The following is a 16561-nucleotide window of genomic DNA, read 5'->3' on the forward strand; positions in this document are numbered from 1 at the left end:
AGATCCCTCCCACCCGGCTTACTCACTCTTCCAACTTCTTCCAGCATGTAGGTGATACAGAAGTCTGAGAACACGCACGAACAGACTCAAAAACAGCTTCTTCCCCACTGTCCCCAGACTCCTAAATGACCCTCTTATGGACTGACCTCATTAACACTACACCCTGTATGTTTCATCCGATGCCAGTGCTTATGTAGTTACATTGTATATGTTGTGTTGCCCGATTATGTATTTTCTTTTATTCCCTTTTCTTCCCATGTACTTAATGATCTGTTGAGCTGCTCGCAGAAAAATACTTTTCACTGTACCTCGGTACACGTGACAATAAACAAATCCAATCCAATCCAAACAGGCATGAAGGTGGAGTTGAGGCCGAGATGAGAATTCCTACAGTACAGAAGGGGCCATTCAGCCAATCAAGACTGCACTGACCCTCCATAGAGCATGCTACCTCACCCTTTCCCCATAACCCCACCTAACCTAAACATCTTTGGATACAAAGAGGCAATTTTAGCATGACTAATCCACCTAACCTGCACAGTTTTGGACAATGGAAGGAAAGCGGAGCACCCGGAGCAAACGCCACGCAGACACGGGGAGAAAATGCAGACCTCACACAGACAGTTACCCAAGGCTGGAATTGAACTTGTTCCCTGGTGCTGTGAGGCAGCAGGGCTAACCCTGTGCTACCATGATCATATTGAATGGTGGAGCAGGTTCGAAGGGCTGAATTGCCAACTCCTGCTCCTAGTTCTTATATGAAGGAGTGCTCTAGGGTGTAATCGGGAGCCTGTGGATAGCATGGGATAGACTAAAGGGCTGATAAATTTTAATATCGAATTTTGACTCTGTTGAAGATCTCGGGTGTGTTCCCAATCACACTTGAAAATGAAAATCGCTTATTGTCACAAGTAGGCTTCAATCAAGTTACTGTGAAAAGCCCTTGGTGACTGTTGTAGTTTCATAGTTGCAGTGATATGAATGTGGTACCTGGTTTGTGGTAGTTTGCGTGATGTGGTCACGGTGAAGTAAAAGGGTGGTTGCTTCTAAAATGTCTCTTTAGATTCGGCTGTTTTTTGACGTCCTAGGTAAGAATGTCCTACCATTCCAATTAGAAACAGCTAATCAAAATGAATTTGTCTGTTATCTTTGATATGTGTGGACATGTGGCTAGCCTCTGGATATAACTGTCAAAATGCAAGTGATCTTTTGAGGGTTTGATGTCTACTGCTTTCCCTTGTAGCGGTGTTACAAAAACCTCAGTTCTTGGAGTGATTTGAATTGAATACATTCTGAATGTCACGAACGTGCCTTTGGCATTAACCAAATGAAGGGACATAATGTTGAATGTGAGGCACTTACGTGGTTTCCTGGCCAACCTGACTGTACTGTTGTAGAACCACAGTCTTTTGTCTCTCTTTGAATGTGACACTCTGCACTATGTGATAACTATCTTAATTTCTGCACCCACAGATCAGAGAGTGACCTCCTTCTGCACACTGAACGACATGCGGTCAGCGCAGAGCATGGAAGGTGCTGAGGAATTATCTCTGCACATTGGTCAAACAGACAGGAAGGATCACTCTGATGATACAGGGTAGGTATAACTTGAAGTTTCCTTTCAAAGGCTACCATAGTGACCTTGACGTAAAGTGCACACATAGCTCATGATGGTTGAAGTTAAATTACCATGTGAGCAGTGTAATGGATCAAAGAAATGGTTAGTACAAAGTGGTACGTTAAAAGGGTAAGGAGTTGCAGCCTTTTAGCCTTTGTTGCTCTCAATTGTTTTGCCTGACGTATGTTGATGAATTGTGTGTTCATGTTGTGCTCTATCCCACTTTGCTTTTATGTATGATACTTGGGTTATGTACGATACTTGGGTTATGTATGATACTTGCAGTCAGTGGCGGAGTAGCCAGGGTGTCAGCTTGCCCGATGGTAAGTGGGCCCCTGGTGAAGTGGGCCCCCATATCAAATAAAAATGCAATAAAGAAACAAACACAGACAACTGTTTTAGTAATAAAAAGGAATAAGAAAAAAAAAAGAACAGGACACAAATAAGCAGTGCATGAAAAGGAACGAAGCAGGGGAGGTAGTGGAAGGATGTGGAATAGGGGGGCCCGGGTCGGGCATAATTAAGGAAATTCCATGTTTTCAGCAAGAGTGTGTGAATTTAAAGATAAAGTTACAATTCGTGATTTGAGATGGTCGGCAACTTCAAAGGATATCAAGCAGTAGTCTTGGTTCAGCCGGTACATATGCCCGGGGCCCGGAGAGCCAAGAAGGGGCCCGTGAATCTCTGAAGGGCCCTTAAAAATTATAATTAATTAGATAAATAAATCTCCAACTTCTTTTCTGAGATTTGTATTCTAACTTAATAAAATATAATTGTTTTTAAAAACAGCAATACCAAATAAAAATGCAATAAAGAAACAAACAAATAATCACTCAGTGTATGAAGGAACGAAGCAGTGTTAAACGGATGTGAAAAGGAGTGGAGGGGGGCTGGTTCACCCGGGTCAGACATAGTTGGAAATCCACGTTTTCAGCAAGAGTGTGTGAATTTAAAGATAAAGTTACAGTTCGTGATTTGAGATGGTCGGCAACTTGAAAGGATATCAAGCAGTACATAGGGTCGTAAGGTCACCGAAAAGGAGAAGCGGTACCTTTGACCGTGAATCATGAGATCAAAGATATTGAAGTGATAAGCCATGATCGGTAAACTCAAAGGGTTGCGACTTGTAACACTACACTGGTATCAAACTGGACATGTTAACTTTGGTCGTGGGACCATTCTTAATGTCTTACTATAGTCGGACCAAACTTCTAAGTTTCAACAGTTGTCTCAGTTGCTTGCTGGTGTGAACACTGGACAGTGGCTTGTCTCCTCTTCCGAAGCTGCATAGGCCACAGTAGTATTGACTAATGAACATAGCCTATTGAAGTGTAAGTAAGTTATTTTATATTTTTTATCAAGTAGGGGATAATCTGGCGTTCCTTCAAGTTATTCTTCCAATCATCAATATTCATTTTTCCCAATGTGGGCTATTTTTAATTAAGTTTTTATTTCCGGAATATTACCCCTACCAGCATGGAAAAGAAAAAGCATAAATCTGGGTCACTAAAACGCAAAGAACAAAAAGAAGCAGAAAGGAAGGAATCAGCCAAGCGATGCAGGCCTATTACAGAGTTTATAATACCACAAGCACAATCCACATCAATATCCAGTTCTGCAACAAATAATCAAGAAGCAAGAAACAATGCTCATGGTGATGATGCAATGACATGCGAGTTACAACAACAGAGAAGAGCTACTTTGAATGTAGAGACAAATACAAGTGCATCCATTACTAATCAACCCAGGCCCAATATTTCTTCTGGCTTCCTTGTTCCGGTATCTGTACTGCCTGTAGTTGCAACATCTGAACACATAGCTTCAACTAGTGACAGTGAATCAGATATTCCTTCAAGCATAAATGACTTGGTTTCTGAAGCACATCCTGTAAATGAATCTACGCAAGAAAATGAAAGATCAATTACTGGAATCTTCCAATATCCATCATGAGCAAAGCTAAAACAGTTTTTTGCTGAACATCCACTTCAGCCACTTGATGATCTGCCATTTGATGCTCGTTTGTATGAGAGGAAAATTATGAATGACTCAGTCCCAAGAAAATGGCTAACATATAACAAAGAAAATAGATGCTTATATTGTTCATACTGCTTAGCCTTTGAGTTTCCCAACACTTGTAATCCATCACCCTTTGTACGTGGCTTTAGTGACTACAGGCGTATTAGCCAGAGCTTGACTTTACATGAATCGACAACAACACATGTCAGAAATGCTCAGCAATATATCAGTGTGATTAATGATGGCAACTTAGATAAATCTTTTGCAGCGTCACTAATTAAAAGGAAAGAAGAAGTACTGAAGCAGAGAAGTATTGTCATGAGGATTATAGACATCATAAAGATGTTAGGCAAGCAAGCACTTCCTTTTCGAGGTCACAGAAATTAATCGGCCTAGACTCTAGATAATGAGGTTCTGAATCATGGCAATTTTTTAGCTACAGTGCAGTGCCCCATTATGGCAGCTCACGTTTCTGCAGTGCAAAACAAGTCTAAACAAAGAATCAAACGATTAGAGCAACAAGGAAAGGCTCAAAGTAAAGGCCGTGGTGGACTTGTTACATACCTGAGTAAAACAACTATAAACATGTTAATCAAAATTATGAAGAATATGATACAAGAAAGAATTAGTCATGAAGTTTCTCAAACAAAATACTATTCTCTTCAGGTTGATTCAACACAAGATAATTCATCCATCGATCAGTTTAGCATTATTATTCGGTATGTGCTTAAAGGTATTATCTGTGAGCGACTACTTTCAGTTGTGCCAAGTAATGATGGTACAGGGCAGGGACTTTTTGATCTATTGATTGAAACATTACAGCATCTTAAAATTGACCCCCAAAAATGTTTATCTCATAGCACAGATGGCGCTGCAAGCTACCATGGCCAGTATAATGGTTTACAAAGTAAAATTGCAGATGTGGCTGATCAACATGATCATATATGGTGCTATGCCCATGTCTTGAATTTGGTGATAACTGAAACAACAAAATATTGTGTGCCTGCAGTTTCTTTTTTCAATTTGCTCCAGAATAGAGCAACTTTTGTGAAAGCATCATACAAGAGAATTGCTGTATGGATAGAAGTTGTTGGAAAACATCTAGGACAAGAAAAAATGAAATGATTAAAGCTAATTGGTGAGACCAGATGGTCAGGAAAATCCAATGCAGCAACAACTATATTTGGACGTTTTGATGATGCCGCTGCCAGTACTTTCGTAAATCTAGTGACATGCTTATCAATGATACAAGATTCAGTAAAGTTTGATGCAAAAACAAAACATGAAGCAAATGTTTTACTTCAAAGTCTTCTAAAGTTTGAAACCATATTGACAGCATTTACTTGTATATATTTGAAACTAGAACCCCGTTATCAAGTTATCTACAGACAAGTGGTTTAGATATGTTTACTGCATGGAGTTTGGTAGATTCAGCTACAACAAAGTTGAAGGAGCAGACAAGAACATTTGATAATGTTCACAGCAAGGCTTTGGAATTTGTAAATAAATGTAATGACAGGATTTCACAGATGAATATGGATGAAAATCAAACATTGGAAATTGATGCGTTGGAAACAGCATTGCCAGTTAAGAGGCAGAGGAAGAAGAAAAGAATGGCAGATGAGCTTATTGATGATGAAAGAAATTCCTCAGATTCTCTAGCTGATTTTCGAGTAAATATGTTTAACCTAATAATGGATCGCATTGTCCAGTCACTAGAATCACGCTTTGTACAACACAAACAGTTGTATAAAGATGTGTCCTGCTTGGACCCAGCAAAGTTTAAAACTATTGCAGAGAAGGGCCTTGAAGATGAAGCATTGGAAGGTATTATTAAGCTGTTTCCACAAATCAGCAAAGATCAAGTAATATTGGAATTGTTTTCTTTTGCTTCAAACTTTGATGTATTAAAGCTATTGCTTAATGATGGTGAGAATATGGATTCCAGTTGCAACAATTGTAAAATTTGCAGCACTTGCCGATCGTGTGTACTAAAATTTCTGACATCCAACAGACTTCATGACAAGGCATATGATAACCTTTATGAACTTTATAAAGTCATCTGCACACTATCAGTTACTCAAGTCCAATGTGAGAGGACATTTTCAAAGCTAAAGATCATAAAGACAAGGTTAAGAAATTCGCAATCTGAGGAGAATTTGGAATCATACATGTTGCTATCCATTGAAAAGGAATTGTTAGATGAATTGGATGCAGAAGCAATTATTGGCAGATTCGCACAATCATCTAGCAAACACAAACGATTGCTCTTAATATAGTGGACTGCATGCAATGCTCTATTGTGCTTTTGAACTATCTGTTAATGTGTAAATTGTGCAGTAAACTATTTAAAAATATCAACCAATTACTTAAAATTTAAAAAAAATAAAAATTAAATTATAACATTCTGTATTTATATTTGGTATCTACTGCCAGTAATATGTACAGTACATGTACACTGTAATTACTAAGAAATACACATTTTTTCCACAAAAATTTTAATTGTACCCTTTTTTCCATATGTAATTTTTGAAAATTTTATTTATTCGTTATGAAAATTAAATGATAGCATTGTAGTTGTGGGTGGGCCCCCTTTGTCTCCTGGCAACCAATATGTTTAGACCCAGTCCGCCACTGCTTGCAGTTCAGTCCATGCATCAATCTGGCGGTGAACATTGGTGTACTTCTCTGATGCAGCACTGGGTCAGCAGTACCTCCCTCCCTTGATTTTGTTGAGTTACATTTTGTTACTTTTCTCTCCTGACTGTATTGCACGGATTTACATTAACTGGTAAACAAGTGTATCTTTGGGTTAGGAAGTGCTACAATAATTTGTACAACACCCTCTATTTATACCTAAGTATTTTGCGTATTATGCATAGACTGCTGAATAAATAGCTATTAACTGATTCTTTCATTCTTCGTTGGCAAAGCTGGTCTGGTTGTCTCATTAAAGCTAACAAGGTCTAATTCCAAAATTAACATTGGATGACATAATTCAAAGGTTAATTGTTCTTCAGTTTGGAGACAAAATCCTGGATCCTTTTGCTAGAAGACCAGTTAAGCACATCAGACATTATGGCTCTGGATATTGTTATGTGCTGAATTTGTCTGTACTTGCAAATAACTAACATTGTTCCTTTTATACTACTTTTTTAATACGTTCAGTACAGATATTCACATTAGACAACGTGAAGTCTGAAGTGTGACATGGTGTGTATAACGTGAGCACATATGCACGAGTTACAGAATTTACTACATTACAGCAGTGGGGTGTGGCACCATATAAGGGAAAAACTATCAGGAAAAATGATATGACCAAGATAATGAGTTATAGAATAATATTTCAAATATTTATCTCGAGCTGCGTCACTTCCATGCTCTTCCCTATCCACTTCATTCTTCCTCCATAAAGACTGATACGACATACTTATTCATCTCTTGCTATTCCCACCTATGCATATTAAATTTACCTAATCATCTCTGGATGATTCTACCCATTTTATTACTGATACAATTAAGCCTCACCTATTAACCCTTATTTTGACCATCAGTAGAATTCTTTCATATAAAAAAAGAGAAAGCTGAAAAAACACAGCAGGTCTGGCGGAATCCGTAGGTAGAGTAAACAGAGTTACCATTTCCAATCTGCATGACCCTTCTTCAGAACTGAAGAAAGGGAAAAATGTGGGTATATATAAGAGAGGGTGGAACAGTGATTAGTGGGAGCTGGGATGATTACAACAATGATTTCCATATCCTGAATAATCACTCCCATTTGTATAGTTTTTATATTTTGCATAGTTTCTTACATAGGTTCCTATATTTAATTGTATACTTCTTTTCTTTAAATAAATTTAGAGTACCCAAATAATTTTTTCCGATTAAGGGGTAATTTAGTGTGGCCAATCCACCTGCCCTGCACATCTTTGGGTTGTGGGGGCGAAACCCACGTAAACACTGGGAGAATGTGCAAACTCTACACAGACAGTGACCCAGAGCCGGGATTGAACCTGGGACTTCAGTGTAGTGAAGCAGCAGTGCTAACCACTGCACCACCATGCTGCCCTTTATTGTATACTTATTTTGTATTTAGTTCCTGCTCTAACTCATGCCTTTGAGGCAGAAGAGCAGGATGATGGTAACAAGTGCTTTTGTTTGAGGTGTTGGGTCCCCACCCCTCCCCCAAACTACCACTAGGCCTAGACATGGTGCTTGATCAGTCAGTTCATGGATCATTCAATAAATATAATGCAAGAACTCATTCTCACCTGGTTGCCCAATAATGACCTGGAATAATCACGATAGCATCATTTAAGATGCATCTGGACAGATATATGAACAGGCGGGGAACAGAGGGAAGTAGATCTTTGGAAAATAGGCAACGGATTTAGATAAAGGATCTGGATCGGCGCAGGCTGAGAGGGCCGAAGGGCCTGTTCCTTCGCTGTAATTTTCTTTGTTCTGTTCTAATCTGGTAGGCATTTTTTTTACCTTTAATGCGCAAAATGCAACAAAATGTATATTTTGCCATTGTAATTCCCTTCCAACATCCGCCATAAATATGGATTGCGCAAAGATAATTTAGGAAAGCTTATTCAAGATCAGTAGAACATTCAGGCATGATTGACTCTGCCATTATCCATTCCCTGTCCCAAAAATAAAATCAGGCACTTCTGTCGACCTGGCTCCCTGCTGACTCACCGATTGTCTCAGGTGCAAAGTTTGATAAGAACCTCCGTCAGGAACAGTTAGGACATTCCAGTCACCTAGAAAGTATATATTTGGAAGGCAATACCAAATGGAAGTGTTTGGTCTACTGTATCTGTAGCCTATGAATAATGTCAACATTTTTACTGCCATCTCACTTCTCCCATCAGAAGGAAAGGTCACGTATATAATTTGAACATTCTACTACCCTCTTTTGTAGGCAGATCACAAGGGTTTTGCCAATCTAGGCAATTGGCAAAATCAATGCAAAGCAAAATGGTTTGTGGATTATCCCCCCGTGTATTACAGTAGGGGATCTGTGTAGCAATATGCAGTGAGTTCTTCTCAAGCCCATCTGAAACCTAGACCAGTGGGTTTTCTTTTACTGAGCATCATCATCTTGAGTAAGCAACACGGGATCCATTTGCTGTCAAAAGCTGTGCTCCAAATCAATTAGAAGGTGTGGGTTGTTAAAATGCTGTCACTTGTACTGCTTTGGTAAACTTCTACTTTTACAAAAATATTGAATAAATAAGGAGCAATGTGTAATTATACAACCTATATCGGGAGGCCTTGCACCTATTGTGTCATTAAACTAGATGATGTCTGACTTGTATTTCAACTCCATTTACCCACAAAAATCTATCTCCCTCAGTCTTGGAAGCTCTAATTGACTCAGCGTCCATTTCCTTTTGGGAAATAAAGTTTGTTTTGTTTTGCTGAGGCCGGTGTGGAGTGGGGGGGGGGGGGGGGGTTGTAGAAGTAGAGAGTTCATCTGACCTCTTTTATTTGTTTCTCTGAAGCAGTTCCCCAACTCTTCTCTCCCCCCTCCCATTGTGGGAATTATCTTATTTATAATTGAATTCCTCAAATGAAAAATGCCATTGCATCAGTAAATTTGGCAATATTTTATTTCAGTATCACATTGGATTTATTTAGGAGTGATTCTGGATCTCATCATTCATGTTAAGCATCAAGAGTACATTTTTCCCAATGTTATCATCCTGGATGAGAACCCAACTACTTGCCATTTGTAAAACTGTGAGGAAATGTTACTGCATCACATGAGTGATGGCAGTAAAAAAAATCATTTATGGGATGAGGCATCGCTGGCTAGGCAGCAAGGTAGCATTGTGGATAGCACAATTGCTTCTCAGCTCCAGGGTCCCAGGTTCGATTCCGGCTTGGGTCACTGTCTGTGCGGAGTCTGCATATCCTCCCCGTGTGTGTGTGGGTTTCCTCCGGGTGCTCCGGATTCCTCCCACAGTAAAAAGATGTGCAGGTTAGGTGGATTGGTCATGATAAATTGCCCTTAGTGTCCAAAATTGCCCTTTGTGTTGGGTGGGGTTACTGGGTTATGGGGAGATAGGCTGGAGGTGTTGACCTTGGGTAGGGTGCTATTTCCAAGAGCCGGTGCAGACTCGATGGGCCGAATGGTGCATTTTATGTTAAAACAAATTTTAATTTAAATATAGAATTAACCACATTAGTAACAAATAAATAGCTTACACTTAACAGTTATAACTTCTTTAGTAAAGGAGAAAACCTTAATTTATTTTCTAAACCTGCCACTATATTCCAATTAAGCAAACCATTACATTTCAGATACCATTCCTGAATAAAGTTAACAGCCAGGGTTCTGCTTGCCTTTCTCTGCGCGGAATCTTTGGAGAGAACTTTTCAGGGTCAAACTAAAACATCTCTGTTTAGATTATAGTTCTAGGACCAACTGCCTTTTCAGACAGACCTGACTCCTCCTATTAACTACATCACCTATACCCAAAGCATCTTCTTACAAGATGTTCCCTGACATGTTTAAACAGGAGCAAACACAATAACCATGAATCTTAACCCAGGTTTTCATAACATTCCTCAAAAATATAAAACATGGCAATTTCTCACATTCATCGTACCTGTAACTCGTGCTTTTATTTTAACTGTTCTCGAACAATTGAAATGTTATTTTATGAGTCTCAAGCCACAAGGGGCTTGCATATTGGAATAATCTTTATCCGAGATTGCAGTCTTTGGTGGGAATTTGAAAACCTGGCAAGAGGCAATACAAATATTACTTCAGAAAAATTACACGTAGCAAATTTCGGCGCTACAAATAGATTTAAAGAATGTGTAATATTGATTACTGAACCATTTGCTTATCATAGAATGTCACCAACATTGAAGAAAGACCTTCATTTTGTATGGTAATTTACAAAATCTCAGGACATCCTAAAGCACTTTCTAGCCATTAAATTATAATCACTACTGTAATTTGGAGTTTTAAAAAAATCATTTATGGGATGAGGCATCGCTGGCTAGGCAGCAAGGTAGCATTGTGGATAGCACAATTGCTTCTCAGCTCCAGGGTCCCAGGTTCGATTCCGGCTTGGGTCACTGTCTGTGCGGAGTCTGCATATCCTCCCCGTGTGTGTGTGGGTTTCCTCCGGGTGCTCCGGTTTCCTCCCACAGTGAAAAGATGTGCAGGTTAGGTGGATTGGCCATGATAAATTGCCCTTAGTGTCCAAAATTGCCCTTTGTGTTGGGTGGGGTTACTGGGTTATGGGGATAGGGTGGAGGTGTTGACCTTGGGTAGGGTGCTCTTTCCAAGAGCCGGTGCAGACTCGATGGGCCGAATGGCCTCATGCACTGCAAATTCTATGATTAATCTAGGACAAAGGTTTGGCACAACATCGCCTGTTCTGTGCTGTATTTTTCTCTGTTCTATGTCTATGTTCTAGGCCAGCATTTATTGCCCATCCTCAGTTGCCCTTCAGAAGCTGGTGGTAAGCAGGCTTCTTGAACCCCTGAGGTTCCTGAGGTGTAGATACATCCACAATGCTGAGTGATGTTAGTGAGTGAATGCCAGGATTTTGACCCAGTGAAAGTGAAGAATGGCGATATATTTCCAAGTCATTCACTTGGATATCCAAGTCATTTCCTCATTCACCTGAGGAAGGAGCAGTGCTCCGAAAGCTAGTGTTTGAAACAAACCTGTTGGACTTTAACCTGGTGTTGTAAGACTTCTTACTGTGCTCACCCCAGTCCAACGCCGGTATTTCCACATCATGCCAATCATAGGAGAGGAGGGAGGCCCTTTCCAGGACAGGAGGGCTGTCAGAGTGACCGGCAAACTAGGATGCAACCTGGGAAGGAGGACCGCCCTGCACCCCCCTCCACCACAACCAGGATTACTCAAAAGACTGAAGGTGTAGGCCAACCAACGGCCGACATGGATCCGTATCTGAATGTCCATGTCACCAAGGCTCAACATTCAACACCACAGCCAGCCCTCACAGGCACCTACTCCCAAGAGCGAAATAGAAACAACGTCAGAGGAAAGGTGAAGAAGAACGAGAGCTGTCGGAACCAACTCCTCAGATCCATACCCCACCACCTAAAATATTACTAATGAACGAGAACCGGTCAATCAACCATCCAACAGGCACCATCCAACTCCCATGGTGAAATTGATCGGAATAAGTACTGGACCCTTCTCCAACCTTCACCTCTCTGAATGTGGACCTACCCACAACTGACTCCTCCATAACACCCCCAAGGGAGGAGCCCCTGTCCATGATGCAATAGGATAGCGATCATGATGCCGAGCCTGACCTAGCCCAACACCAACACAGAGGAAAAAGAAAGATTGGAGATTTGGCTCGAAGGACTCCCTTGAGATCCCAATCCCCACACCCTTCCAAGGCTAAACTGGTTCAGTTCCATACAGGAAATCTTGGGAGGGACCACCCTACCTAATACACCTCATACTATTAGATAAAGGATATTCAGACCAGGATCACATACAGGAACTCTGACAGCAGATAGATCAATCAAAGAGAGAGACCCACATCAGCAGGAATGACCAACACCCACTAAAGGGGAATCCAACAAATCCCAGTCCTCACCAGGATAATACACAGTCCGCCTGGGCCTGGAGAAGAAAGGACTCATCCCAAAATAAAAATTAAATATAACTCAACTATGAGAGACCTTGAAAAAAATAAAGGCAAATCTAACCTTACCACCCACACCGTTCACACCTCCCCACACTTCAGCTCTGCTATTACACCCCCCTCTCCAAGGAGGATAAAGGAATTGCGCAACTCCCGAACACAGTATTCAGCCTAACAGGATAACCCTTACTAATTCAGGATAACCAATGGTACAGAACATCACACCTGAAAAATTTACTTCCTTGCAGATGAATGGACAACATTAACAAATAACCACATGATTATCAGGGCGTAAAATCCAGGATAACAACTGTGAAACAAGGCCGGTATCAGGATAAAGATCACTCCATTGATGCACAAAGAAATTAGATATCAAGGATTAAGTAGGATCTGAGACAGAGAGTACTCTTCATGATCTTCCAAGGATTCCAATGAACGGAGCATGCATCTCATTAGTTCCAACAAGATGACTCAACTACCTAGGCCCCAACAGGGATGTCGACCTGGCTGGCCCAGGCAACTCACACCCAGACCTCAGCGACAGGATCAAATATATTCCATTGAATCCAAGCTACCCATCCTCCAGATCAAGACCCACAAGACATAGCAGTCAGTTCTCAAACTCGGCTGGGAACATCTCGACCACCTCACCAGAGCCGACTGGGGTCCTCACCGGCTCCCCCTCATCCTCAATCGATTACCTCAGGATGGATGATAGGCCATATAGCAGGAACTCAAATATGTGGAGGCGGGCTTCCACAATGCTCTCTCTGCCACCAGAACCTTCTCGTGCACCATCACATCCTCCATAAAAGTGCCTCTTAACTTTTGAAATGATATCCTAATGTCCTGCACCGCAGAGCAAGGACTATCAGCCAGATCATCTTCTTCGCTAGCTGCCATCATCCATCGGTGTACACCATATCTTCACCGTATCTTCAAGAAACATCTGAAAGACAGCTGTGCCATCAAAAAATTAAGTCCCACCCCAACTCCCTCCAGCCGTCACAAATCAATGAGGATTAAAGTGTACTGTCTCGACTCAAAAGTGCTGAAACATTGACCAACAAATCTCGGCACATAGTGCCATGGAGACCGAAAAAAGACACAAAAGAGATGTGCACTGGGATAAAAACAAAGATTGAAAAGATGAGCAGAGCCGGAGCTCGCGAGAACGCAGCCACTTGCATGCTCACATCCAATGATTCCCCTAGATTCCTAGCATTTGACCTGCCCTGGTAGCCACAGAAATTGCATGGCTAGCAGAGCTCAGTTACTGGTCAATGGCAATTCCCAGGATGTTGATAGTGGGAAATTCAGCAATAATAGTGCTATTGAATGTTAGGGGCGATGGCTCAATCCTTTCTGGTTGGAGATGGTAATTGCTTGGCACTTGTGTAACACGGATGTTATTTGCCACTTGTCAGCCTAAACCTGGATATTAGGCAGGTCTTGCTGCATTTGGGATTTTGACATGGACTGCCTCAGTAATTGAGGAGTTGTGAATGGTGCTGAACATTGTACAGTCATCAGAGAACATCCCCACGTCTGACCTTCAGATGGAAGGCAGGTCATTGATGAAGCAGCTGAAGATGCTTGGGCCAAGGAAACTACCCTGAGAAACTCCTGCAGTAATGTCCTGGAACTGAGATGATTGACCTCCAACCACCACAACTATCTTCCTTTATGCTACGTATGACTTCAAACACTGGAGGGTTTTTTCTCAATTTGCAATGGTTCCAGTTTGCTTTGGCTCCTTGATGCCATACTCAGTCAAATGCTGTCAAGTGCAGTCACTCTTTCACCTCACCTGGAATTCATCTCTTCTGTCCGTGTTTGAAACAAGGCTGAAATGAGGTCAGGAGCTGTGACCCTGACGGAACCAAACCGAGCATTCGTGAGCAGATTATTGCTGTGTAAGTGCCGCTTGATAGCGCTGTTGATGACCCCTTCCATCACTTTGCTGTGATCGACAGTTGGATGGTGGGGCAGTAATTGGTTGGGTTGATTTGTTCTGTTTCTTGTGTACAGGAGATACCTGGGCAATTTTCCACTTTGCCAGGTAGATGTTAGTGCTGTAGCTGCACTGGAACAGCTTGGCTAGGGACTGTGCAGAGCAAATTCTCATAAAACCGCAATGAGGTAATAAACAGATAATCTGTTTTTAGTGATGTTGAGGGATACATACTGGCCAGGACTTGAGGAGAATTGACCTGCTCTTTGAAATAGTGTCAAGAGATCTTTTATGTCAACCAAGAGGTTTACTGTCATCCAAAAAATGACCCCTTTGACAGTTCAGCACTCCGTCAGTACTGCACGAAAGGGCTCCTGTCCCTTTCTAGTGCAGGTTAGAGTGCTACACTGAGCCATGGTTAATTTCTGATGTTCTGAGAAAATTATTATTTGCTAAAATAAAAGCATGGAGAGACAATCTTTTGGGTCGTTAGATATTGGGAGGCGATGAAGAGTATGCATAATAGAAGTAAAACACTCTGTAAACACTCAGATCTAGTAACATCTGTAGAGAGGGAAAAAGAGTTGGCACTTTAGATTGATGCCCTTTCATTAGAATTTCCAACATCCACAGCATTTTCCTTATGCATTCAGCATAAGAGAAACATTAACTCCTGGGAAGTACAAGCGGTGTTTTCCAGGGATCTATAATCTAATCTCAGCTTTCCATATGTGACTCAGTTGAAGGAATCAAGAGTTGTAGAATCCATAGAATCCCTACAGTGCAGCAGGTGGCTATTTGGCCCATCGAGTCTACACTAACCCTCTGAAAGAGCACCCCATGTAGACCCACAGGGGCCCTGCCAGGGAATTCTGGTGATTGGAGCTCCTCCTTGCAGAAAATTGGGCTAAGTGCGGCCTTGTCAGGAAGTTCCCTGCTGAAGCCCCGATGTACCCAGATGGGCGTTGGATAGCAGGGTGTTTCTCAACGCTTCTGTCTCTTCCTACATTGGTCATCTGTCCACTTTGTCATGCTGCCCGCACTGACAGCCGCTGCCATTGCCTCACAAGGCAGTATTGGCGACCATGCTGTTGGTCCTCCAACCCCCTCGGGGAACAGGATTTCCCATCTCGGATCCACAATGTTGAGAAAACTGACCAGGTCAGCATTCCCAAAGCGTGGGCTGCCATGCTTGTGTGTTGACTGGGAGTGAGTGATGGGGTAGCATTTAAAAGCATTGTCTGCAGCAAGATGCTGAGGCGTGAGTCTGGCAAATCAGATGGTGAGACAGCCAGTTACGTTGAGAAGTTCGTGGGAGCTCACCTCCAGCACTAAGTGCCATTAAATACAAGTTGTGATCTTGCCAACACGGCCGTCGAGAAACACCCCGCCAGTCGCAAAGTGACACTTAGAAATTTTTGCCTCCTGATGTGCAATTCTATGAATTGTGGGAAGGTATGCCTTGTATCAATGTAACATCTATACAAAAGGTTTTAAAACTGTTTAATAATCAGTCATAACAACTGTAATTCCTCTGCTTAAAAAAAAACAAGAAAAGAAATCCACGCATTCTTTCTAGTTTTGTGCTGTACAAGGGCTGGAATGTTTGAATTTTTTGAAGTGATGTTTTCACTTGTGACAAGCCCATGTGCCACTGCACATTCACCCTGACTGTTTGTATTATTCTATGTTTAGGGTTGTGTTTGAAGCTGTTGGTTATCATTTGCAAGCTTTTCGGGTTGCCATCTATGTAGTTCTCTTTGTCTTGTTATGCTCTTGGCGTAGCGTAAGCTGCTTCCTTGATGTTCACTCTGACAAAGGAAGGTTCAGACGTGGAGATAACTTCAACATGTTTATTAAACTATTTACAATTCTCCTACTCGGATTCGCCTCTATTGTTAATCCTTCTATAGCTACTCAGACTGACGAACCAGTCTGCTACAATCCACGTGGTGGGTGTGATGTTGAATCAATCCTGTGCCTGTACTCACTGAGTGTCTCCACTGGAAAGAGGAAGATCATGTGAGCTGTGTCCTTTATATATGGGTTGGTATAATGCCCCCCTGTGGTAGTGACACCTCTGTGTGTATCATGAATGCCCATTGGTCGTGTCTTATCTTACTGACCTATTGGTTGAGTGCCTGTGTGCCATGTCTCTGGTGCTCCCTCTAGTGTCTAGCTAGTCTACGTGTACTTACATTAACCACTTGTGTATCTACAGTGATGCATATCACCACATCCCCCCTTTTTTGTGTTACATATTTTCTGTACACTTAAAGAAAATTGAACAAAAAAACAGGTAGATAAGCGATG

At 41.6% G+C, this 16561-nt stretch overlaps 1 protein-coding gene across 7 annotated transcripts in view; it reads left to right on the top strand.

Annotated features, from left to right (window-relative positions):
* LOC119967679 (signal-induced proliferation-associated 1-like protein 2) overlaps positions 1-16561 on the top strand; it is a 651675-nt gene that overhangs the window by 603047 nt on the left and 32067 nt on the right. For all 7 annotated transcript variants that reach the window (XM_038800505.1, XM_038800501.1, XM_038800504.1 and 4 more), the window contains one exon: positions 1474-1597. In XM_038800505.1, coding sequence (XP_038656433.1) covers positions 1474-1597 — 124 coding nt within the window. The remainder of the gene's footprint in view (positions 1-1473; positions 1598-16561) is intronic.

Source organism: Scyliorhinus canicula, chromosome 6, assembly GCF_902713615.1.
Source record: "Scyliorhinus canicula chromosome 6, sScyCan1.1, whole genome shotgun sequence".
Lineage (NCBI taxonomy): Eukaryota > Metazoa > Chordata > Chondrichthyes > Carcharhiniformes > Scyliorhinidae > Scyliorhinus > Scyliorhinus canicula.